General features: G+C 39.8%; 2 protein-coding genes across 10 annotated transcripts in view; one reads left to right on the top strand and one right to left on the bottom strand.

Moving 5' to 3' along the window:
- The window catches only part of LOC307026996 (von Willebrand factor A domain-containing protein 8-like), a 44,769-nt gene that overhangs the window by 13,200 nt on the left and 7,651 nt on the right, over positions 1-23,918 (top strand). Inside the window, exons 8-12 of the mRNA XM_079695161.1 lie at positions 3,091-3,242; positions 3,392-3,596; positions 4,198-4,279; positions 6,697-6,901; positions 22,530-22,638. Of these exons, the coding sequence (XP_079551287.1) occupies positions 3,091-3,242; positions 3,392-3,596; positions 4,198-4,279; positions 6,697-6,901; positions 22,530-22,638 (753 nt within the window). The remainder of the gene's footprint in view (positions 1-3,090; positions 3,243-3,391; positions 3,597-4,197; positions 4,280-6,696; positions 6,902-22,529; positions 22,639-23,918) is intronic.
- Positions 8,023-19,151, bottom strand: LOC307026997 (GTPase IMAP family member 8-like). Of its 9 annotated transcripts, XM_079695163.1 has the most exons (7): positions 18,995-19,151; positions 18,044-18,130; positions 16,516-16,655; positions 15,861-15,937; positions 15,242-15,357; positions 14,594-14,653; positions 8,023-11,015 (listed from the first exon to the last, which is right to left on the bottom strand). In XM_079695163.1, the coding sequence occupies exons 5-7, from the start codon at positions 15,270-15,272 to the stop codon at positions 9,103-9,105; spliced, it is 2,004 nt and encodes a 667-aa protein (XP_079551289.1). In that variant the 5' UTR covers positions 15,273-15,357; positions 15,861-15,937; positions 16,516-16,655; positions 18,044-18,130; positions 18,995-19,151; the 3' UTR covers positions 8,023-9,102. The 9 variants fall into 9 exon arrangements, with proteins under 9 accessions (XP_079551289.1, XP_079551290.1, XP_079551291.1 ...); XM_079695164.1 differs by lacking the exon at positions 18,044-18,130; XM_079695165.1 differs by lacking the exon at positions 16,516-16,655.

A 23,918-nucleotide genomic window follows, 5' to 3' on the forward strand; every position in this document is an offset into this window, starting at 1 on the left:
AGCTAGAAGCAAGGGGTGAAACAAAACTCGATTTTTTTGTAAATGTGTGAGTTTTTTAATATCACCATTATCAGGGGAAATCTACCTCTAAGGATAAGATAAGATAAGAAGTACTTTATTGATCCCGATTTGGGACATGTTTGCGTTGCAGCTGCATAAAAACACAAGGCATTGTACACAAGATAAATAAAAGACTAGATATAAACAATCCAAGGTGTAAAACATCTCAAATAGAAATAAAATAACATTAAAAAAAGTAAAAGATGTTGAAATACAAATTTACAGAAACAACATTTTAGAGATTTTTATCAGAAATTCTGACGTGTTTCTTGTAAATGTACCCTCCCTTCCCCATTCCCCTCGCTCTATGCCTCAGAACCTCCCTCTGCTCTGTGCAAACATTAAAAAGGCTCTTACGTTTATATCCAGCTCTAATTAAAGACATAATGTCAATCCTATTGACATCATCAAGCAGACGGACATAAGGAGAATACACTGGTGCCTCGGGCGGCCATATGTCCGCGCTGACAATCTGTCAAGTGCCCTGGAGTCAAAACCAAAACCATAAAGGGACCCACGTCATCACTATCAAACTTTAATACTGCTCCATGTCACAGTTAGTGAGAGCACAACGTGAAGTCATGAGTAACGGACAACAATTTAGACCAGGAAGTTCACGAGTCACTGCAATAACACAGAAGACCTCATGAGGAAGGTGAATGTAGACGTTATCTAAGAAGAAATATGAGTTTCACCAGAACTCAGAGACATTATAGAGACACCATTTTTTATTAAAGGTCACCTATTATGAGAAATCCACTTCTTCATGTCTCTTCTACATCAACATGTGTCCCCTCTTCTTCATGTCTCTTCTACATCAACATGTGTCCCCTCTTCTTCATGTCTCTCCTACATCAACATGTGTCCCCTCTTCTTCATGTCTCTTCTACATCAACTTGTGTCCCCTCTTCTTCATGTCTCTTCTACATCAACATGTGTCCCCTCTTCTCCATGTCTCTTCTACATCAACATGTGTCCCCTCTTCTTCATGTCTCTTCTACATCAACATGTGTCCCCTCTTCTTCATGTCTCTTCTACATCAACATGTGTCCCCTCTTCTTCATGTCTCTTCTACATCAACATGTGTCCGCTCTTCTTCATGTCTCTTCTACATCAACATGTGTCCCCTCTTCTCCATGTCTCTTCTACATCAACATGTGTCCCCTCTTCTTCATGTCTCTCCTACATCAACATGTGTCCCCTCTTCTTCATGTCTCTTCTACATCAACTTGTGTCCCCTCTTCTTCATGTCTCTTCTACATCAACATGTGTCCCCTCTTCTTCATGTCTCTCCTACATCAACATGTGTCCCCTCTTCTTCATGTCTCTTCTACATCAACTTGTGTCCCCTCTTCTTCATGTCTCTTCTACATCAACATGTGTCCCCTCTTCTTCATGTCTCTTCTACATCAACATGTGTCCGCTCTTCTTCATGTCTCTTCTACATCAACATGTGTCCCCTCTTCTCCATGTCTCTTCTACATCAACATGTGTCCCCTCTTCTTCATGTCTCTCCTACATCAACATGTGTCCCCTCTTCTTCATGTCTCTTCTACATCAACTTGTGTCCCCTCTTCTTCATGTCTCTTCTACATCAACATGTGTCCCCTCTTCTTCATGTCTTTTCTACATCAACATGTGTCCCCTCTTCTTCATGTCTCTTCTACATCAACATGTGTCCCCTCTTCTTCATGTCTCTTCTACATCACCATGTGTCCCCTCTTCTCCATGTCTCTTCTACATCAACATGTGTCCCCTCTTCTTCATGTCTCTTTTACATCAACATGTGTCCCCTCTTCTTCATGTCTCTTCTACATCAACATGTGTCCCCTCTTCTTCATGTCTCTTCTACATCAACATGTGTCCCATCTTCTTCATGTCTCTTCTACATCAACATGTGTCCCCTCTTCTTCATGTCTCTTCTACATCAACATGTGTCCCCTCTGTGGAAAGAGACTCTGAAAGTTTCAGGAACAAAGATTCTCTCTCTTTTTGTTCCATTTCTATAAAAACCTGTCTGAAAATGAGCTGATCAGATTTTGGCCACTTTATGATGTCATAACGACGTTTTGTCTTGTGTAACCATTAGCCAATCAGCAAGCAAGGTAACCCCCCCCTCCTTATCACCTGAATCTCCTCCTAGAGCACTATTAGCCGCGTTCACACCAAGTACTTTGCCGTACTTAGTTCCCAGCACTAAGTTCCCCTATGGAACTAAAGAGCAGATCGCGTTCACACCGGAATAAGTTCCTGAGGGAAGATTACGCAAATGAGTCGCTGACGTCACTTCTTCTTCTTCTTCTGCTTTGGGTTTACAGGCAGGCCGCAAACAACTTCACGGCGTATACTGCCACCCGGAGTCCCCGGCCGTAAGTCCCCGGAGTTGGGGACTGCCTTCAGAGTAAATCACCTCCTCATCACTCCACCGCTCCCATGTTTTATTTTGTGTTGCCATAAATTAGTCTCTATGCGTTTGTGCGCTGAGCTAATGCTAATTCTAATGCGAGGATAATAAAATGGCGGCTCGACAAAATATTTCAGAGTTTTACGGGGCGTGGTTTGCAATTCGCCCAGCCAATCAGAACTGGGGCACTTTTTTCCCCAGGAGAGTACCACCTCTCAGCAGGCACTAAAATGGGGGTAAAAGTTCTCGGCACTAAGTACTCTTTTTGGTGTGAACGCGACATAAGGGGTACTAACGGAACTAAAGGGGAAAAGTACTCCGGTGTGAACGTGCCTATTGTGTTCTTTGTAACCTAATCTCTCTCAGAGGGGCGTGGGGAGGGGCTCCTTATTTTCATCTAAAGTAACAGACAGAGAGTCAGCACTTTTGAAACAGGGCTGAAACAGAGGGGATTATGGGTAATGCTGGAATGATCTGTTTGGTGTTTCAGCCAATCAGAGACATGTTCTGGATATATCTGAGACCTGTGACATATTGATGAAACGGTATAATTGGGGACCTTTAAGTAATAAGGATTGTTTTCTCTGTTCCATCATGCTCTGTTTGTCCTCGTCCCTCCCTCTCAGCGGAGGAGTCTGTTCCCCAGATGGTGTCCAGTGAGCAGCTTCCCAACGAGAACCTGAGCGCCGCTCTTGACCAGAAGATCGTTTCTCCAAACAGAATCCTGTCCGACAGCGGCTCCTTCGCTCGGATCGTCGTGGGCTTCCCAGACCTCGTGGTGAGGATTATAGGAGGACATGAGGGGGGGAATGGTGGGGTCTAATCTAGTATTGGTGCTCGAGATGCACTCATGAATATTCACACACTCACAGCTAAGCTACTGTAAGTGTGTGTTTGATTTTTTATTTTATTTCTTTTCTCATCCAGTCCCCTAATGAGGTGTACAGCTTTAAGAGGCCTGTTGACCTATCAGAGGTCAGGATTGCTGAGGGCGAGGCTAACACCTTCCTTCGAGGCGGACTCAGGTCCAGCACGCCCAAACGGGACAACTGTGTCAGTCTACTCTCAGCCAATCAGGTGGTCCGAGCCCTCCCCCCCAACAAGGTGCCCCTGAAGGAGGTCTACCCCAAAGGTCAGAGGTCACATCACATCATACAAAATGAGCTCAGAAAAATGTGTTTAGGAGATGTTGTATTTGCACTGTGCAAGCGCGAGTTGGTCTGCCATATTGGACAGCTACGTACGGCAACCCAAACAGGACATTTGACGTCCGTACGGATCTAATAACAGAGTTTTGCTCTTGAATCAACTTTTTTTATGAAAAGTAATCTCCCTTTTTAAGGAATCTCAACAGAAAAAGTTTGACCAGACTAATACATTTCTAATGTTAAATAAACTAAAACAATTCACAGTTAAGAATTAGATATTAATTATGAATGCCATAAATGATTGCATATATTTACAGTTTCTTATTTTTCCATGTCTCATTTATTATTCTAAGAATGTACTTAACCTACTTAAAGGATTTCCTCTCAAATAATCGGGAAACAATAACTCATCTCTCTCGTTCAGATTAATGTGGTCGTTTTTTACGAAACGCCGTTTTGTCAAATGTCCCACTTGGATTGCCGTACGTAGCGGTCCAATACGGCAGATCAACTCACGCATTGCAAATCGGGCAGACATGCAAATCGGGTAGTCACAGATTTATTCAAACTGATTTCGTCCCTCAGATGTTACTCCCCCGATGACAGCGGCGTACCTGGAGGTGACTGATCTGAACTCCAAAAAAGTGAAATATATTCCCGTCCCGAGGTAAACACATCCACTGTGTCTTACTCTGACTTTTTATAATACTTTATAATAATAAGAACATCATTTTTGAATCATGTAGCACCAGCTAGTGGGTGGAGACAGCATTGCATAGAGATATATTGTCTCATTCAGGGCTCTCGACTAACTTTTTTCACCATCCTCCCGGAACCGTCCCGAAATACAATCTAAGCCGTCCCGAAATTAATGTGGGCCGTCCCGAATTTAAAATATTAGTTTTTCTACTTTACCATTAGTTAAAATCATTCAAAGTGACCTTTAAAATAAATAAAACATCATACAAATCTTTAGATGATAATTCATCAACCTTTTTATTTGAGTAAAGTCAAACACGTAAACAAAGGCCAAATATATTAAATAAAACACACAAACGAGAAAATTACTCTAATATTGAATCCAATCAAGTCCCATCCAATTAACAACAAAATCCAACACTCTGTCCTGAAGACAGAACCCAGAGTAACCACTAACCAGGAGGACAGTCTGTAACACAGTCAGGAGACCTTTACAAACTGCCCCGCCCCCTCGCACACAGACGGGAGAGAGAGATCTCACGTCTGGATTGGAAAGATAGAAAATAAGATCGAAAATACATCATAGACGCATTTTGCAGTCTTTTTGCATGTTAGAAACTGAGTTGGCGAAACTAAAACTGCAATATAATGTTTATGTAGCAATACTACACATGAAATATATTTTTTAAATGTCTCCAGTACCGATAAAAAGTCAGATAACGTCGGAGCTTCACGTTACCACTGTCTTTAATAATTCCGGCCCGGGGCCCGTTTAATACCGGGGCTCGGTACCCATCCATACATGGGGAGAGGCGCAGCATATTGCTAAGGACTAAATACGATGGAGGGTTCTCATCTCAGCCTTATTATCCATAGGGGATGAAGAGGAGTAAGTAAAGAGGCCGGCGCTCCAGGGTCTGGTTCTGCGTTTTCGTGATGTAACGGCACAAAATTGCAGAATTCCTCCACGGGAGGCCATTGTCATTGTACATCACTCAACCCGCAAAATACACACACTCAGTACATAGCTAGACCCACACATTTGCAGGCCAGGAAGTCGCGGGCACAGCTGTGTGTGTGTGTCAGTTTCATTTTCATCGCCGTTCGTAGTAGAGTTAGCACGGTATTTTTATTTTAACTCTCGTCCCAAATTCGTCCCAAAATTATTTTTACGACGGGACGTCCTTAAGCTCGAGCCCTGGTCTCATGATGTTTTTAAAGTTGCAAATGACTATTTTAAACATATTTTTGTGTAATATTTGTTACTACAAAAAAGTATAATACAGCTTGTGGGGGAAACTTCTGTGTAGCAATGCAGTGGGAGTCACCGACTCATGAAGGAGACACGGGATGAGCAGGAGCTTTGATGCCAAGCACTGATGGTTTATTTGGAGTTACGGCCGGAGAGTTGACAAGACAGGTGGTGCGTCACGAGTTAACACAGCGGTTGCCAAACCAATTCTGAAGAACTCCTTCTGTAGCTCGAGGTTTTAACTAGTTCGGAGTGTAATAACCAACATTCTTCATCAGTGAGACTAAAGCAATATGGACCCTGAATCTAACTAAAGCTCTCGTCCGTAGAAAAGAATGCGCGCCAGGGAACCTTCGACCCTGAACAGTAAAAAAACAGGGGAAAACACATAACTTTTTTCTTTGATCATTTTAAACCAAGAAAAGCCCAGGCAGAACATCTTAAAAATGTGTATAGCAAATCACAACGTGTTTGGGATGTTCTGTGTACTGTAAGTCACATTTTTGCATTATTTACTATTGGATATCAGATTTTTACCTTTGCATCTAAATCAAAAATATTCACCGCAATTTTGACCAATTTACGTCAATTTGGGGGGAAACTAAAACTTTTTTCTTTGATTTAAAAATGTTAAACCAAGAAAAGCCCAGGCAGAACCTATATTTGTTCTATACATATATTTTATAAAAGCAATAAAAGTTCACATTAGAGAAAAGTTCAAATCTAGGGACAGTCTTGATGCCCTTTTTATTACTTGTTTTACTCTGTTTTAATTCCACTACCTCTTATGTGTCATATTTTTTTACGTAAAGTGTACAATTACAAGACAAAAATCTCAAATTAAAGGATAAATAGTAGCGTCAACATGTTTTTCTTTTAGCCTGTTTACCTCGTTAACGTAAATAATACTCATTACATTGAAAAATGCCTTATTTGTGATTAAAATAATGGTTGTTGGTACTGTAATGTATTAGCGACCCCCACAGATGTATGATTTCACTACTTTTATCGGAGCTCAGACCCTCCTTTTAGGGAAGCTCAGCTCCCATTGGCTCCCACATAACTCCAACCGTGGTCTTGATGCCCTTTTTTGTGGCAGTGTGTTGACTCCCCTTCCTCTTTGTGCTCCTCAGGTCAGTGACGGTGTCTCCGTACACCGGCTGGCTGTCCAAGGTGTCGGAGTCGGACGTGCTGCTCTCTGATCTGGGGTCAGGGGGCGTGGTCACGGTGGATATGGGGGGGTACGTCAGACTGTGGGAGACGGGACTGGACAACCTGCAGCGCTCTCTGATGGAGTGGAGGAACATGATTGGGACAGAGGACGGCAGACCTCTACAGGTAAGAATATGACTTTGTTTGGGAATCGAAACCCTCGTGCTGAAGTTAGCTGAAAAGAAAGTGCTCTATAGAAGATAATTACATGATGTACACAGACTGGCATTTGAAGAGTAGTTGGTAGTTATGATCAGGACTGAAATTGGTATAAAGATTTAACTCGGTGTAAGTGGATGATAATAATAACATCTCATATTAGGTCAGTTTTATTTATTTCTCAGAATTTTAAGATTTTCAGAAAAAAATCAAAATTGGGACTTTTGCCCAGAATTATGAAAAAAAGTCAAAATATTTTCAAACTTCTGATAAAAAAAGTCAAAATTCCGTACGAAAATGCACCTTGGGCCAAAAGTCACAATTTTGACTTTTTTCAAGCTTCTGAAAAAAAAGTCAGAAGTCAAGATTTTGACATGTCAGACAAAAATCATTTTTTCTGACCAATAGTATTGAAATATAAGAATGATTGGCACGGAGGACGGCAGACCTCTACAGGTAGGAATATTACTTTGTTTGGGAATCGTTACCCTCGTGCTGAAAAAAATTGCACTGATGTCTTGAGAGGATACAAATATATAAAAACGAAAACAATACTTTACGGAAAAATACTTTTTCTCTCAAATACTCAAAATGTAGCCTTTTTTCAAACGTCTGAAAGAACAGAGTCAGAAGTCAAGATTTTGACATCCAAAAAATTGAAAAAATGTTTTTCATTTCTATCCTTTATTTATACAGATGAATCCCATTGAGATCATTGATCTCTTTTTCAAGGGAGACCTGCTCAAGTAGTTCCACATGAAACATAAGAAAGTGTGAAGTCAAAAATGTCCTGAGTGATGCACACGGGTTAAATGGTTGATCTAGAAGTTGTTGAATCACTGAGTTGAGAGGTTTGGATGATCATTAGAAATGCTTGCAGCCTGCAGTTTCTCTCACCACCACCGAGGGGTGCATTCTCTCCTCAGAGTACATCACCACTGAAGTATTACATTTTCAAATGTTGTAAAAGTAAAGTATATGTTGTATACATGCATTCACAGCATTACATCTCCAGGACAACTGGGAAAACTATTCTTTCAAAACAATATAAAAACACATTTGTGTGCAATGAGGTAACATGAACACAATGAAATTATAATGATGTATTTATTGAACCAAACATGGACTTCACATGATACTAAAACAAATGAATGATTATAACAGAAATGGGAATCAAAGTGGATTCAAACTGCACAAACAGCAGCCTGTGACTGTCTATTCTAATAATATATAATCAAATCAAACGTTCAAACAATCCCCCTGTCCTGGTGAGCTCCCCTTTATGCTTCCCTGCTCCCCTACACCACCCAGTGTTCAGGAGAATATTACAACAGATTAACAAATAAAACATACAGATAAAATGGCTGCAACAAAGATAACATGTATTTATGATCACTCACTGAAACTTGGCTGATCCCCAAAGAATATGTCAGCTTAAATGAGACAAAGTCAACTCCTCTTTATTACACAGACAGGTCGAAATTCTGTTTCTCACCATCCCATAGAATACAAATATATACAAAGAAATATATACATACTGTACATACACACCTTTACACCCACTTAACAGACACAAATATACATATACACACATTTAGAGGCAAAATCAGTGCTTAAAACAGATAAAGCCATTATCGTGGGTGACTTCAATATTCATGTTGACAACATTAATGATAACATTACTATTGCATTTAACTCTCTATTAAACACACGTAAAATGTGTGGTATCGGGCTATATCAATCATTTGTGATTAAATAAACATTTTCCATAGCAGGATTGATTTCATTCATTTATTTACTCACTGGAAAACACACCATGTTATAAAGACGCACCTACACCAACGGATCTGTACACAAGTTATTTTACCATTAGACAGACAACGTTTAATCTGCACCTTGAGGGTTGGTTCAACTTTTGACTATTAAAAAGTAAAACATTCTACTACAGCTGGTAAGGTTACGTTTGCAATCAGTAAAAACATCATGTAAACAAACCCAACAAAAAGATACTCACAAAGTGGAAATGTCTCAATGGGTGCTCGTTCTTTCTGACTGGCTTGGATTGGAAACTGTTTGAGAATTATTCCCAGAAATCTGCTGTTCAATGAAGAGGACATGATGCTCTATCGGCTGACGTGAAGATCATTGGATGGTGCACTATTTGTTTTTCAGTTCTTGTTCAAGGCTTTTCTTAAGTGTTCTATTTCCCGCGAGTGCCTGGCCTCCTCTTTATGTTTCAACTTCATTTTTTCCAGTTCTTTTTTATGATTTTCCTCCATTTGTTTGATCTCCTCCTGTTCTCTTCTCTTTCTGTCTTTTTCTTTTTTTTGTTTTATATATTTTTCTTTCTCCTGTTCGTACTCTTCTTGTAACTTTTGAAGTCTTGATTGCTCCTCTTCTCGTATCTTTTCATTTTCTTCTTCTTGTTTGACCCGCTCTGCTTCTCTCTCCTTCCATTCTTCTTTTTGCTTTTTTATCTCTTCTTTTTTCTGCTTCAACAATGCTTTTTTCTCCCATTCCTTTCTTTGAGTTTCTTCCTGCCTTTTCTCTTCCATCTCCTCTTCCACTCTCTTCTCCTCATCTCTCCTTCTCTTCTCTCGTTCCTTGTTGATATTTTCCTCCATTTCTTGAAGCTGTCTGGCTTTCTCCTTCTCACTTTTATCTCTCTCTTTTTTCATTCTCATCTCCACTGCTTCCATTTCCTCCTCATGTTTTCGTTGCAGCTCCTCCCTCTCTCTCTGCATTTCTTCTTCCTTCTCCTTCAGGATCTTTTCCTTTTCTTTCTGTATGGCCGCCTCGGCCTCTTGAAACATCTCTGAGGTGAAGCAGCTGCCGCCATTTTCTTTCAGCATGTTGTTGGTCTTCTCCATCAGCTCTCTGACTTGACTGCGGTCGGTCTGATTGTTATTGAAGACTTGGTATCTCCCTCCACAGTCATTTATCAGTTTTTCCAAGCGGTAATCAGATTGTATGTATCTCTCTATTGTCCCACCCTTCAGATCATCTCCTCTGGTGAATATAATGATGATGAAATCTCCAGATCTCTTGCCAAAACTTTTTTTGATCAGTTCCACGGTGTCTTGTTCCTCCTGGGTAAACCGGCCGATCGACAGCACCAGTAAGAACACATGAGGTCCAGGAGACAACATGTTGGTGCATTTCCCAATCTCCTCTTGAACATCATCATTGGACAGTGTTCCGTCAAACAGACCGGGGGTGTCCACCACAGCAACAGGACGTCCATCAATATATCCTATTGCTTTCTTGCAAAACTTGGTCACTGACATTGAGCTGACAGATGATTTAAAATGTTCTTTTCCCAAAATGGTGTTTCCAGTTGCACTCTTCCCACTGCCAGTCTTCCCAATCAGCACCATCCTGAGACAATCTCTGTTCTGACTTTCATCATCATCTCCCTCCTGACTTTTCTTTTTAATGTCCTGCTGTTCAGCTTTAAGTCTTCTGATGGTGTAATCCTGCTCTACAACCTTCTCCATCTGAGCCTTGGTAAACATGTCCTTTGTAAAGCTCCTTGATCCTGTACCTCTCATCTCTTGCACAGCATCTAACAGCTCTGGGATCTGCTGCTGGTCCTTGATGTTGAGAACAACATATCTGCCTCCACATCTCTGACGGAGCTCCTGGATGTCCTTGTTCTCCTTTAGTAAGTTATCAACAGCTGGAGCTGTAGGATCTGACTCCACAGTGGACAGAATCAAGGTGAAGTCGTTGACTCGAGAGCTGAATGTGTTCTGGAGGGTCTCTAACTCTCCCTTGTCTTCATCAGTGAGGGGACCCACAGGTAGGACCAGGATGAAGGCATGGACGCCTTCAGGATCACAGAGGGAGACACACCTGGATGATTCCTCCATCACTTCCTCCTGAGGTGTTCCACACAAAGCAGGGAGCTCCACCAGGGAAACCCTTCGTCCACACACCTCTCCCTGATGTTTGACACACTCTGAGGAGTTGGAGACTGAAGGAAGCTCTCTCTGACCTAAAATGGCCTCGGCTGCTGAAGTCTTACCCGCTCCTTTCCCCCCACACAGAACCAGGTTTAAAGCTGGTTTGGCCTCAGACACTGAAAAGGAAAACACAGAATTAGAAAAACAACTCTTCAACAAAAAACTAAATTGGGTAATTAAGCAATGAAAGGGTAATATATTTAAAAGGTGGACTTGAGTAAATGTGTCAGCGGTTATCTCAAAACTAGCAAAATCAGCAAAGGGCTTGCATACATTAAATGGAGAGAAAAAAATATGTGTGTACCCATAATCTAAAAAACTGTGATTTTAGATGTTAATTTACATTAAATATTTTTTACTCAGTTCTGTTAACAGTGATGCAAACACAGGTATGGGGAAAAAAGAGAGCACTATTCGAAGCAGAAAAAAAACAGCGTAATATACCATCTGACAAAGGCCTGCGCTATAATGCTTCAATTAACTGGCTATTCTTTATAATATACTCAGATCAATAGAGACTGAGATGTTAACTTTATAAATCAAGGGTTTTTATTATTATTTACAGCAGGGGTGGGGAACCTTTTTCCTTTCAATTTTTACAACATCCTCAGAGGGCCGTACAAATGATTGAACTCAACCTCTGCTTAAAAAAACTAAAATCACAGCCCATTCATTTCACCTTTCTTTCATGCTGTGCAAAGAAAAAGCAACCTCTCAATCCAGATATCTTACCATGACTCGCGCATGCATGTGCACGGTGTGGCATGACCAACACAAAAACAGAAAGATATGGACACAAGATGTGTGCAAATGTATTTAGTATCCCAACCATGTGAACATGATTTAAGTGGGGGGGGGACCTAACCTCCTCTAGTGGGGTCTGGGGGCATGCTCTCCCAGGAAGATTTTTTTTTAAATATTGAAGTTAAAAGCATCAATCTGGTGCACTTTGAGAGCAACATGAGGAGATCTATGAGTACATCTTTCAACACCCATTTGAAACAGAACTGTAAGCAGATTTTTCTTTTTGGATATTTTACAAATCACTCCCCTTTTAACCTATATTCTTGTTATTTGTAACAACTTTTTTGTTACTGTCATATAGTATTTCATACCTGTTTTTCATTGAGTCTCTAATGTCTCATTATTAATTATAATGATCATATCAAGGTGTGCCTTAACCTCACTGAGCTGAGGTTATTTGAGCCTCTCAGGAGAGAGCTCTCTTCCACCTGGTTGTAGAAAAGTTCTTTAAATTCGTTAGCATAGCTAGCTAACCAGATGCTAATAACAACAGATCGCCACTGTGCTTACAACTAAAGACACTGCCACGCAAACACTGCGGCATGTGTACGGCTCCTTATGGGTACTGCAATATTTGAAGAGCTGGAGCCATGGCCGTATCTACCATTGAGGTCACCGAGGTCCGGACCCCGGTAATATTTTTCGAGCTGTGTATACAAAACTTGTGAAATAATTGCACTGAATGGGGTTCTTTGTGGTACTTCCATTTACTGCCAATGGAGGCGCTGCATAACTGCGTAGTCTCGATTAAAGCAAACAGAAGAAGACGACATGTATCAACAAACCACCGCAGCCGAGCAGCCCGGACTTGAACCGGAGCAGCGGAGGAGTGATGAAGTATCTAGAGATCTGAGTCCAGCGGCTGCTTGTGTTTCTGTTCATCAGGACATCATATGACCAGCAGATCCTGTGTGAACCCTCTACGTTAGTCAGTGGACGTCCGACAACATGCACACTAACTTATATTGCAGCTATACTTTGGTTTAAATTGCGTGAATAAACTAGCTAGAGAGCTAAAGTTAATTACATTCATCCAATGTCAGAAGGATTACCTTTTAACAAACGTGGTAATGCTTTTCTTTCATTTCAATTTGAGTAAAACAATGGAGATATAACATTGTATTGTTTTTCTTTTTACACTGACTCAGATATAATGAAAAGACTACGTTAGTCGAAGCTCAGCTTTGGTAAGGAAGAGACAGGACAGGCAGAGAGAAAGAGAGAGAGAGAAAGTGATGGAAGTCAGGGAGGAACTGCAGGTATAGTCATATCTATCTATATATCTATAACAATAGTCTTAATTTACAATAGGCATAATTAGAGATGTCCCGATCCGATCATGTGATCGGGGATCGGAGCCGATCACGTGATTTTCAAAAGATCGGAATCGGGAGGAAAAAAATCGGGGCTCGGGATTTTTTTTTTTTTTTTAAATACTTTTTTTAAAATGTTGTATTCAATGTTACAAAACAAAAATGACCATGTTCAAGTCTTAAAGTCATCCTGAGGCCTTAGTTTTGGTTTCAAATTACAGAACATCATGTATGTGTTGCTTCTTTGGGGCTTGTTTTCATAGACCTGCTTATTTCTCTCAAATCTGGCAACAGAGTGGGCGCAGTGTCTAATTGTAGCAGTAAGCTAACGAGTACTGAAAGCTTTATTTTGTTTTGATCCAATGCTGCACAACTGAACTGATCCAATGCTGCTGTGAAAGAAAGAAGCTATATCCATGTTGGATAGAATATCCAATTTAAATAAAAAAATAACCTTAAGGGACAACTTGAATGCTTTTTTCCTCTTAATGCATTGCATAAAGATCGGATCGGGAAAAATCGGTATCGGCAAATTGTCAAAATCAAATGATCGGAATCGGATCGGGAGCAAAAAAAGGTGATCGGGACATCCCTAGGCATAATTGTAAAACAACATAGGCCTACATCTATTGCAGGTATGATGTCATAATAACATACAATTGTATAAAACACAATTTGCTTACATCTTTGTTCTCTTTTGAGAATCAAACAAAACAGATTTAAATAAAACATAAAATGCAAACAAACAAGTGAAAATAACTAAATTGCTGAATTGCTTTTAATTCACTGGCAGGAGCGACAAGTGAGAAGGAGCAAAAAGTGAACAACGAGGGAGAGATTGAACAAAGAGAAATAGTAAAGGACAGAGAGAGTAATGAACAGGAAGAAGACAGAGAGACTTAAGAAGATGGAAGAGAGGCTGCAGCTTATGGAAAGGAGAGAGACGTGGAAAATGAATGTTGACAATGTGTTGTGATCATTTTAGCCTCTTCTGCATGTCCTGAAGTAACATGCATTAGTAACAATCAACTGATTCTTATGCATTACACTTTAAAAAATAATTGATGCTGCAGCCCACTGACATGGTGTGAAATCAATATATTATCCAGTGTGTGACCCCCCCCCCCCCCCCCACAGGACTTAAAAAGCACCTAACTAGATCATGAAAATCCCCCAAATCTCGGGGGGTGTCCCCCGAACATATTTGGACCTTGGTATTTAGGAAATCCTGGATACGGCCCTGGCTGGTGCGTCGTTCCGGTGCTCTCCGTTACTCCTTTCAGACGAGACATAACCACGGGAAGACACGTTACGCTCGTGTTGTGTTCAATGAACCTGTCATTGGCCAGGAAAAACAGGCACTCACTTGTTTAATTATTTTGCGATCTAGATTTCTTCTTCTTTTTTGAAGTGAAAAGTTGTCCGTCAGTCGGAGGGACCCCCCCCCCCCCCCACCCCCCCCCACCGAAAACGAAAACTCTTCGGTTCTCCACGAATTACACAAGTCACCCAAAGCAGCGTTAAAAAAGCGGGAGGCGCCGAAAACCGACTAATTTGCATCACTGTGTTAAACTCACAGTCAGGTGGCAGTAATTCATAGCTGCTCCTCCGCTTCACAGGTTGAAAATCTTCTGACACTAAAATAAATCAGAACAGGTTTCAAAACATATTTCATGAATTCTTGAGGAAGCATTGGGTGTTTTTTTTAAATGATGTCAATGTATGTTGTGTGATATATCACAATAAACAGCAGATTCATAGAAATGTTACTAGAGTACAGAGGTTAGAATTCTTTATATTAATTATCCACAATCAGAGGTGGGGTCGTTACTCAAAAAAAGTAGTATATTACATATTACTTTAAAAAACGTAATATATTACTTTACTTCGTTAATCTCTACATAAAGTAACTTGTTACTTTACTCGTTTCTTTACATTAGTTTTTGCGTTACTCAGCAACAGCCTACAGTATAACCAAAACTTATAACGTAGGCTTACATGTGCACACATATAACAATTACTATTGCAATAAGGAAGACATAACACAAGTTCATAACGGTGACATTTCTAGTTGTTGCTGCTTGTTCAGAGTCTGCACTCACTCAACATCATCACTGTGGGTTCGGGGTATTTAGCTACTAGCTTGGTGTTAGCATGTTAGCATGTTGCCTCTGCAGGTGCTCGGAGAGGTTTGATGTTGTTGTGTTTGCAGCAGAGCACCTTACCGTCACATTCCTGTCCTTTCTTCTGACACATTTAAAATAATGGGCCTGCCTCCACCCCTCGAAAGTGATAGCTGTTGATGTCTCTGTCTCAGTCTGCAGCTCAACCCCTGTGACAGCTGAATGTAGACAAGTCGCGCAAATGTTACGAAAATATAAACCTGCGGTGGAAATCCCTCTAGTGACTAGAAATATTTAAAATGTTAAAAGTTAGACCTATCACATGCCAATCTTATCTACTCCTGGAACTAGCTAAACTAGTTCTACATGTTTATTACTGTCGTGTCGGGTGACTCATTACTGGATCAGCGAGCTGCATGAGACACAGGCGGGCAGGAGAGGGGGAGAGGGAGAGAGAGAGAGGGAGAGGAAAAGAGAGGCTCCGTTTATTAAACGCGCCATGTTATTATCCAAAGTTACTGTATACTTCTGAATAATGTAGTAACTACTAGTCTAGTCTGTCAAAGGGAGAATCTAGTAATTTGTTCGCGAAATGTTAGTAACTGTAGTGTGATTACTGAATTTATAAACGGTTTTCATTACTTCGTTACCGAAAAATGTAATGTTATTACAGTAACGCGTTACACGCAACTCTGTCCTCAATAATACATTCTGAACTCACCTGTTGATGCTGTCGCCATAATGTCACTGCAGGAACAAATCTACTTCAACAGGAAACCCAAGGCTTGGTTAAAGAACCTAGGGAGAGTTTGAAAATAATGTTTGGTGTTAATAAAACAAAACATGCTCTTAACAATCTTTGTTTTAGAGACATTTATATTTTTCGAATACTGTGAAACAATGACTTTGTCTAAACTACTCCATGTTTCTATAAACTGTATATAAGTGAAAAGAAGTTTGTTACAATCATTAGGTTTGACGATGAGTTTGCTTTTAAAAAGAAATCATCTACCAATCTATGTTTTAGTTTCTTATTCATAGCTATAGTGGTGATGTTAGTGGTACAAAGTGAATGTGTTACCAGTGGCGCACCGTGGGGCTTTAGACAGTGCCTTCCGTAAACAATAGAAAAGCACATACAGTACAGTACACACTCTTTACACGTCTCTGTTCCAGCCAACGCAGCCATAATCAAGTAATGTGCACATTATGCCAAACGTCTCTCAACAATACGACAGCTGATCAACAATCACAACAGTAAGCTAGATAAGGCTGGGTTAAATGCAGACGAAATGTTCCAACATTGATCAATGAAGTAATCTATTATTAAACTTATGTCATTGTGCACTCTCACGTCGCTCTAGTAATGTACTCACCCGTCCCTTGTAAATAAAGTCCATGCTACGAAGGGAGTGTGACTCCCTAGGCTCGTCTCAATACCCCTCCTTGACTCCTCTCTTCCCCTCCTGGACTTGACCCAGAAATCGATCAAGACAGCATAAGGACGTCCCAATAGCTGAAATGCACACGGAGGAGTCGAGGAGGGGTGAGGGAGGAGACGAAAGGGAGGATACATAAGAGCAGACTACGCAGAAGTGTTTTCACTACTCGCGTATAAATGCCCCGCCCCCACCTTCACAGCTGGTCGGTTTCAAAACAGGAAAACCGACAACTGGAAGATGAGTGGAAAAGTGCTCACAGCTACGTGGGAATTATTATGTGCAATTCATGTCTTAAGGTTATACTAACAATTTAAGTCATGTTTATTGATCTTGAACGTCACTAAAACATAGCTATTAAGAAAGATATTTTATAAATGGCTAGATCTTGATAAAAACAATTATTTTATAATTTTGTGTTAAAATATTCAGTAGTTCAATTATTTAAAATTCACAGTCCTGAATGTGGGTTTGTGGTGAACGTGGGGATCTATAGGACACACATTTTCAGAGTAAAGGCTTTCACATTACTATCATTATATATATATTTAAATGTACATTTTACACCAAAACGGAACACAAAGGCAGGACCAACCCTCATACATTGAATTCCTTGACTAACAAGAGAAAGATTCATTCATTTAAACACATATTTAACAACAAATGGGCCGGTTCTAAGGGGTTATTCAGTTAAGCCCAATGAGAGGGGATACTGTGCACATGTCATCATTAACAGACGTCGTTTAAGAGTGACGTTTGAGTGAACGAGGACATCCCAATTAATACCTGAGGACTCCTCTGTAATAAAAATAATAATAATAATTTTAATCTTCTATTTTATTCTTAATTTTATTTTATTAAACCGCGTGCAAGCTGGAAGAGCCAGACAGTTCATTTCCTCATATTCCAAACGAGAAATTACACCCGGTTCTTTACGACCAGTACTATTTACCGGGATACAAACCGGAGGAACCAGGCATGGTTTTGCATAAACGGGATTTGATTGGCTGACGCTTCAACCTCAGCTTCAAAAGTTGAACATTGCTCAACTTTTGAATCCTGAGAAGCCTGGAAATCTCCGCTTTGCTTCCCACAATGCAGTTCAGCAAAAAGTGTGTGGGCAGAAGCGTTGGATTTTTTTTTAACGCTGCTGTGTAGACGGGCCGTTAGTAACAGCCATTACATGTCCTTTGTTAGACACTTGTATCCAAAGCGAAGCGACTTACACACATTCAATACTGTGGAAAATCCCCACAGGAGCGATTTGGGGTGAAGTGGCCAGGTACACAACGACATGCTGAAAGTGGGGATGGAACCGGTGCTCCCCTGATCAGAAGATCAGCGCACTAAACAACTGAGCCTCCCCTAGTCTTTACTCAACCAACTAAGAATGACTTCTTTCTTACAATTATACACTTTAGTTTTTTTAGTTTATTCAAATCATAATTCAGGTGTGTCTACTCACCAGGTGAGATCCTCTTTGCTTCCATCCGTGAAATGTCAAACTCTGCAATGAAGCCGAACTTGAGACGTCCTTTGCTCTCAGACTGAGCTGAGCACGTTATAAACTTCTGTCCGCTTAGTTAATATTTAACAATCACAGTTTTATATAATTATACTATACTGTCTGCTGGAGGTATAAAATATGATTACAAATAACAATTCTATGTGTAGCCTCTAGTCTCACACCAAGAACAGAGGCACTGACATCTACCTAGGTCTGAATAGTTGTATTCTGTGAATAACTCTGGGAAGAGTTACATTTAGTTGAACATTTTACATTCAGATTAAATTGTGCCCACAATGTGTAAATAAATGTAAAATAAAAAATAGAGCTCTTTAACATACAAATAAAAGTCTCCTTTCTATCATGAATCTTATAAACATCTTCGCATGTTTCACAATTTAAACGGTAACTAAAGCATATTTCATTTATAATTAAATGATTTACTTTAATCACCAATGTGTATTTTAACTAGTGATACATCACTTATATTTTAAACCAACACATCTTACATTCAAGCAGAAATAAATGAATTATACACTGTAGGTTTTAACAACCAATGTAACTGTTTTCAACCACTTTTTAACTGTTATTCATCTTAACCATGAAAACACATTTTAGTCAGCATGAGTCAACATGTAGCTGCATTAAAGCTTATGAAATGTTAATTAACTACTAAAAGAGAGTGGCTTTAAATAAAATTAAAACAATGCTCCTTTAACATGTAGGCATGCTATCAGCTTCTTTCAAAATAACAAGTAGGCTACTGTTAGCCATTAGCTTCTGCTAGCGTTTAGCAGAAGGTTCCTTTATTTAAGTTAAAAATATATTTATTTAGACCCCTAGCTTGCTCACATTATGACAATATATCTGCTCACTTTGTTAAAAACGTTTTGTTTCTGTATAACTTACCTAGTGTTAGACTCTCCTCCACTGACACATCCATCCTCCACAGCTGCCAGAGGTGAAATGGCAGTTGGGACATTTGATGGACAGTTGGACAGTTGAAAAATGATACATTTGAAATAACTCAACCGTGATTGGGCAGGACAGTGGATACACTAATGTGTTGACTATGTGCATCTTTTTATGTACACATGTGTGTGTAAAATGGTTCAGAAATGACACTGAATGTGTGAATAAATCTTATGAAAGGTTAAGTACTACTAAAAGAGAGTGGCTTTAAATAAAATGAAAACAATGCTCCTTTTACATGTAGGCATGCTATCAGCTTCTTTTCGAAATAACAAGTAGGCTACTGTTAGCCAATAGCTTCTGCTAGCGTTTAGCATCAACTCAAAGTTAGTGCTAGCTAGCATCGCTAGCTCGCGATTAGCTGCTAATCGCTAATGATCTTATTCAAATGTATTTACAATGATACAATGTGAACGAAAGTACATCAAAAACACAAGACATCACTTTCATAAGCCCGATTGTTTTTATATGAAATGTATCTTGACCATAAACAACAAAGACGAACTGTCATTGTCTATATTAGCAGGCTAGCCCTTCAAAGTGCTAACAAGAGCTGAGGCCTCAACTCACATGAGTTTCCATACAAATCGACACTGGCTGTCGTCTTCTAGTTTGGATTCACACAGGGGTTCTGTTAAAATAATAGTTTGTTAACTAACATGGTTTATCTTTACTCCACTGGTTTCCATACATTTAAGGATTCATTTTTAAATGATTTTATTCACACTTATATCCCTCAATGGACTTGTGCTGTGCTACAGTACCCCTGTACGCCCATCGGCCTTATAAGGTCAGCAGATCAACTGCTTCGAATGTACCCAGAAGAACAAAGTCACATTTCTGACTTTTTTCTGATTTCTGAGAAAAAGTCAAAATTCTTACTTTTTTCTCCGAACAAAAAAACCCTCACTAGGGTCAAACTGATAACAATGTTGACAGCTGACCAAAAGTTCATTTTCTCCTGAAAATAATATCTTTTGGTCATAATTATTTATTTTTTTAAGTCAGGATTTAAACTTTTTTTGCAAAATGTGATTTTGAGTTCTGAGAAAAAAGACAACATTTTCTCAGAGTTGTGAGTTTTTTTGGTCAGAATTTAGAAACATGGCAAAATTGTGGCCTCTGTTTTCAGAACAAAAAAAAACCACACAGAAAAGTCTTAAATTCTGACATCAATAGAAATGCTTGGAGCCTGCAGTTTCTCTCACCACCACTGAGGGGCAGTGCTACTTTACAAACACCCACAGTGTTCAGATTTCCAGCTGGACGTATCTCTGCATGCTCTCCTCACATCAGCTGCACAACATTCCTGATGTTATGCTAACCGGAATGTTTCCAAGCCCCAAATGTATGACCTGCCTGGACCCGGGGTGGGAGTTTATGAATGGACGGGCATTGTGCCGATGATGCTATAAGTTTGAACCCTTCGGTCAGTGGCGGTTCTAGAACATTTTACATGGGGTGGCAAAGGGGGGGCAAGAGGTCATGCCAGGGTGGTATGGGAGGGCGGACAGTACGTGGTATTTTATACTCTATATATAACCTTTTTATTGTTAAATCATGCCCTAACACAAGTGTTCTTAATGCACAAGAGAAACAAGGTGTTCAGACAAGCAAACTCAAATATAGTTTATAACAGCAGAAAATACTCATAATACCCTAGAATTATGTTTACTGTAAGTACAGTAAAGGTACTTAGTTATAATGAAGTACACACATGACATCACCCAGCTCTTAAGAGAGACACATTTAAATAAATATGTGTCAATACTTAGAGCTGCTAGATTGTGCTGCCGTAATGGAATATGTAAGGAGAATAAGAACATGTGGTCCAGCTGGAGTCTCATCTACCTCCTGATCCCTGACTCTGTCCCTCTTTCCGACATTTCATCTTTATTCCTCATATACATTTCTTCTTCTTCACTAATTTCTTCATCTCCTCCTCTTCCTCCTGCTCTGACCCTCCTGGTCTCTTCATCTCCTCCTCTTCCTCCTGCTCTGAACCTCCTGGTCTCTTCATCTCTCTTTTCCTTTTCCTCTTTCTGTTCATCCTGAGCTCTTCTAAGATATGTCTTTTTGTTCTTGTTGAATCACTCCAGCTACTCTGGCCTGCAAGAGTCTACTTGTGAAAAGCACTGGTACAACTGCTTGTATAACTTTACACGTTAGGTTCATGTAGCTAATAAGTAGCATATAATATAAAATCAGAAAGTATTTATCAAACGCACACAGGCAGCTTTAGTTTGACGGTAAAGGATGTATCCTGGTTTCATTGATCAGCCTCATTGCAGTGAGAGAAAGAAGTGGATGTCAAAGAAACTGATCACAAATGAGATGATCAGGGACTTCCTTCTTATGTCAAAAGAGTGGTTGGATTTTAAGTTAATAATACAAAGTCACTCACTTCATTTTTGGGTTCTGTGTAACTTAAAGGAAATACTAGTTCAGTTTTAAGGGATAAATGGGGGAAAGAAGAAAAACATCTTTACTTTTTTCTACATTTGCTACCGAAAATTGTATGACGAGATATAATTATAATATTATAATATATGGATACTCAGTGTGTGTTTCCATGAATCCAGAAGTATCTTATCTTATAAAGTGTGTAGGGGATACTGAGACAAAACGAATAGAAAGCCTTTGACTGAGAATAGATTCATTAACAAGGAGGGACCTTGGCGGGCACACATCACTTCCGCTCAAACCAAATGCCTCATCTTGCATTGTTAACGGATGAGAAAAATACTTTGACTGAATGTCTGATACACTCCAGAATGAAGTGGGTCCTTACTTGGCCCATGCTTTACTCTGCTACCAAATGTCAACAAGGCAAGTAGTTCATGCTCAGAATAAGACACAAACAATAAAGTGATTACACTAAAATGGGTTGACTTACATAAAAATAAGAAAGTAGGGAGAGTGTAAACAGATTCATGTCACACAATATGGGTAATACACACACACACACACACACACACACACACACACACACACACACACACACACACACACACACACACACACACACACACACACACACCTGCACATCTTCAGTGCACACAGGGCACCCTGAGTCCACTGCAGGTCAGACTAACAGACTCTGCCTGTGCTCGGTGTTAGCTCACTGCAAACAACAGTAGCACTACTGTATTTAAACATACCTGCCTACAGGGCTCTCTGTATACCTGCACAGAGACGTGTTACTGCTCCAAACTGTGCACACACCTCGCCTCCACCTGCTTCCCTGTGTGTGTGTGTGTGTGTGTGTGTGTGTGTGTGTGTGTGTGTGTGTGTGTGTGTGTGTGTGTGTGTGTGTGTGCGTGTGCGTGCGCGTGTGCGTGAAATAAATCAATAAATCAATAAATCAATAAATCAATAAATCAATAAAATACAAATAAATAACATAAATTAAACAATAATAATAAAACTAATGTTTGAAAACTGACCGCCTCTCTTGTTCCTCTCCTCTCAGATCACCATCCAGAGGGACAGCGGTCTGGATGTCAGCGCCCCGAAACACGGAAAGATTGACGCAAACAACGATCCTCACGTCGGAGGGAACCAGTGGGCGGGAGGCACAGGTAACAGAGACTCTGACTGGCTCTCAGAGGTGGGAAGTAGTGGAGTACAAATACCTCGTTACTGTACTATACATGTTTCTGGTATAAGTACTTTACTCCACTACTTATTTTTGTGAGGACTTTTTACTTTGACTTCTTACATTTTGAACTCAAATACCTGTACTTTCTACTTCTTACATGTTGAACCCAAATACCTGTACTTTCTACTTCTCTCATTTTCCAAACAGCTGGTTCCTTTAGTCTGAATGTCTGTTTGGTGGCGTGATCATTATTATTTAGAGTCATTGCGTGCCTATTAATTTGAACACGATCCGTGTATCCATCATTTCCTGGTCTTCTCTAAAGAAGAGGGACCAATGGAAACGTTGTCCTGTTGCCGTTGGTCACCATGGAAACATTCATTAGCTAACAATGACATTATTGTTCTATTAATATAAAGGGAGGTCAGGTACTCTTTAAAACAGCTGCTAGTTATGGGTACTTTTTACTGAAGTACATTTCAAAGCCTCTTTACTTTGACTTGAGTAAAGAAGTTTATTCAGTACTTCTACTTTCACCAGAGTATTTATAAACACGAGTATCTGTACTTCTACTTGAGTAAAGGATATGTGTACTTCTGCCATCTCTTACTGACTCAGCATCACACAGGAATTTCAATCCACCATATGGTGATTAAAATCTGTGATGACACCTCACACAAACATCACTATGATTGATGGCATGTTAGGAAGTGTAGATATGAGAGAGAGGAAGTGCTTATTGCCCCTGGGCAAGGCACTCAGTCTCCCTTCCTTCAAATCAAAGGTTTGGATTAGTGTTTGTCCATAATAGCTGGAAAAGACAATAATTGTGATTATAATTTATAGTTTCACTTGTTTAGCATACTTTTCTTTGGTCAATATCTATCTGTTTTTCACTGTTAGTCATATTAAACTTGAAGAAATGACTTTGAGCTCCAGGAAATTGAGGGCATTTTATCAGTTAAACAAGAATCCAATGATAATCTAAAACAAAATAATTAAATAGTTCAATAAATAGTTGGAAAAAAGCTAGATTTCCAGCCATGGTTGCAGACAAAAAGTGCTTTAAACAAATGTGATTGGTTCAAGATTAAATGATGTCTTTACCCTTCTTTTTACATGTGACATTATTATATTGTTATAGTATACTTAGGACATGAAAGATAACATGTATAAGAAAGTGCAAGAAGAAGATATTGCAAGGGATATAAAGCTGCCAGTAAAAATGCAGGAATACGTGACTATGAAAAAGGTTACAAA

This window comes from Notothenia rossii (assembly GCF_949606895.1).
Source record: "Notothenia rossii genome assembly, contig: scaffold_173, whole genome shotgun sequence".
In the NCBI taxonomy this organism is placed as follows: Eukaryota; Metazoa; Chordata; class Actinopteri; order Perciformes; family Nototheniidae; genus Notothenia; species Notothenia rossii.

Excerpts from the sequence above, each read along its gene's own strand:
- LOC307026997 (XM_079695164.1), bottom strand. The coding sequence starts at position 15,272 with ATGTGTCAGAAGAAAGGACAGGAATGTGACG. Across the intron at positions 14,654-15,241 it reads GAAAGGACAGGAATGTGACG|TGTCAGAAGATTTTCAACCT; the intron begins GTAAGGTGCTCT and ends GATTTATTTTAG. Across the intron at positions 11,016-14,593 it reads TGAATTACTGCCACCTGACT|TGTCTGAGGCCAAACCAGCT; the intron begins GTGAGTTTAACA and ends TTTCCTTTTCAG.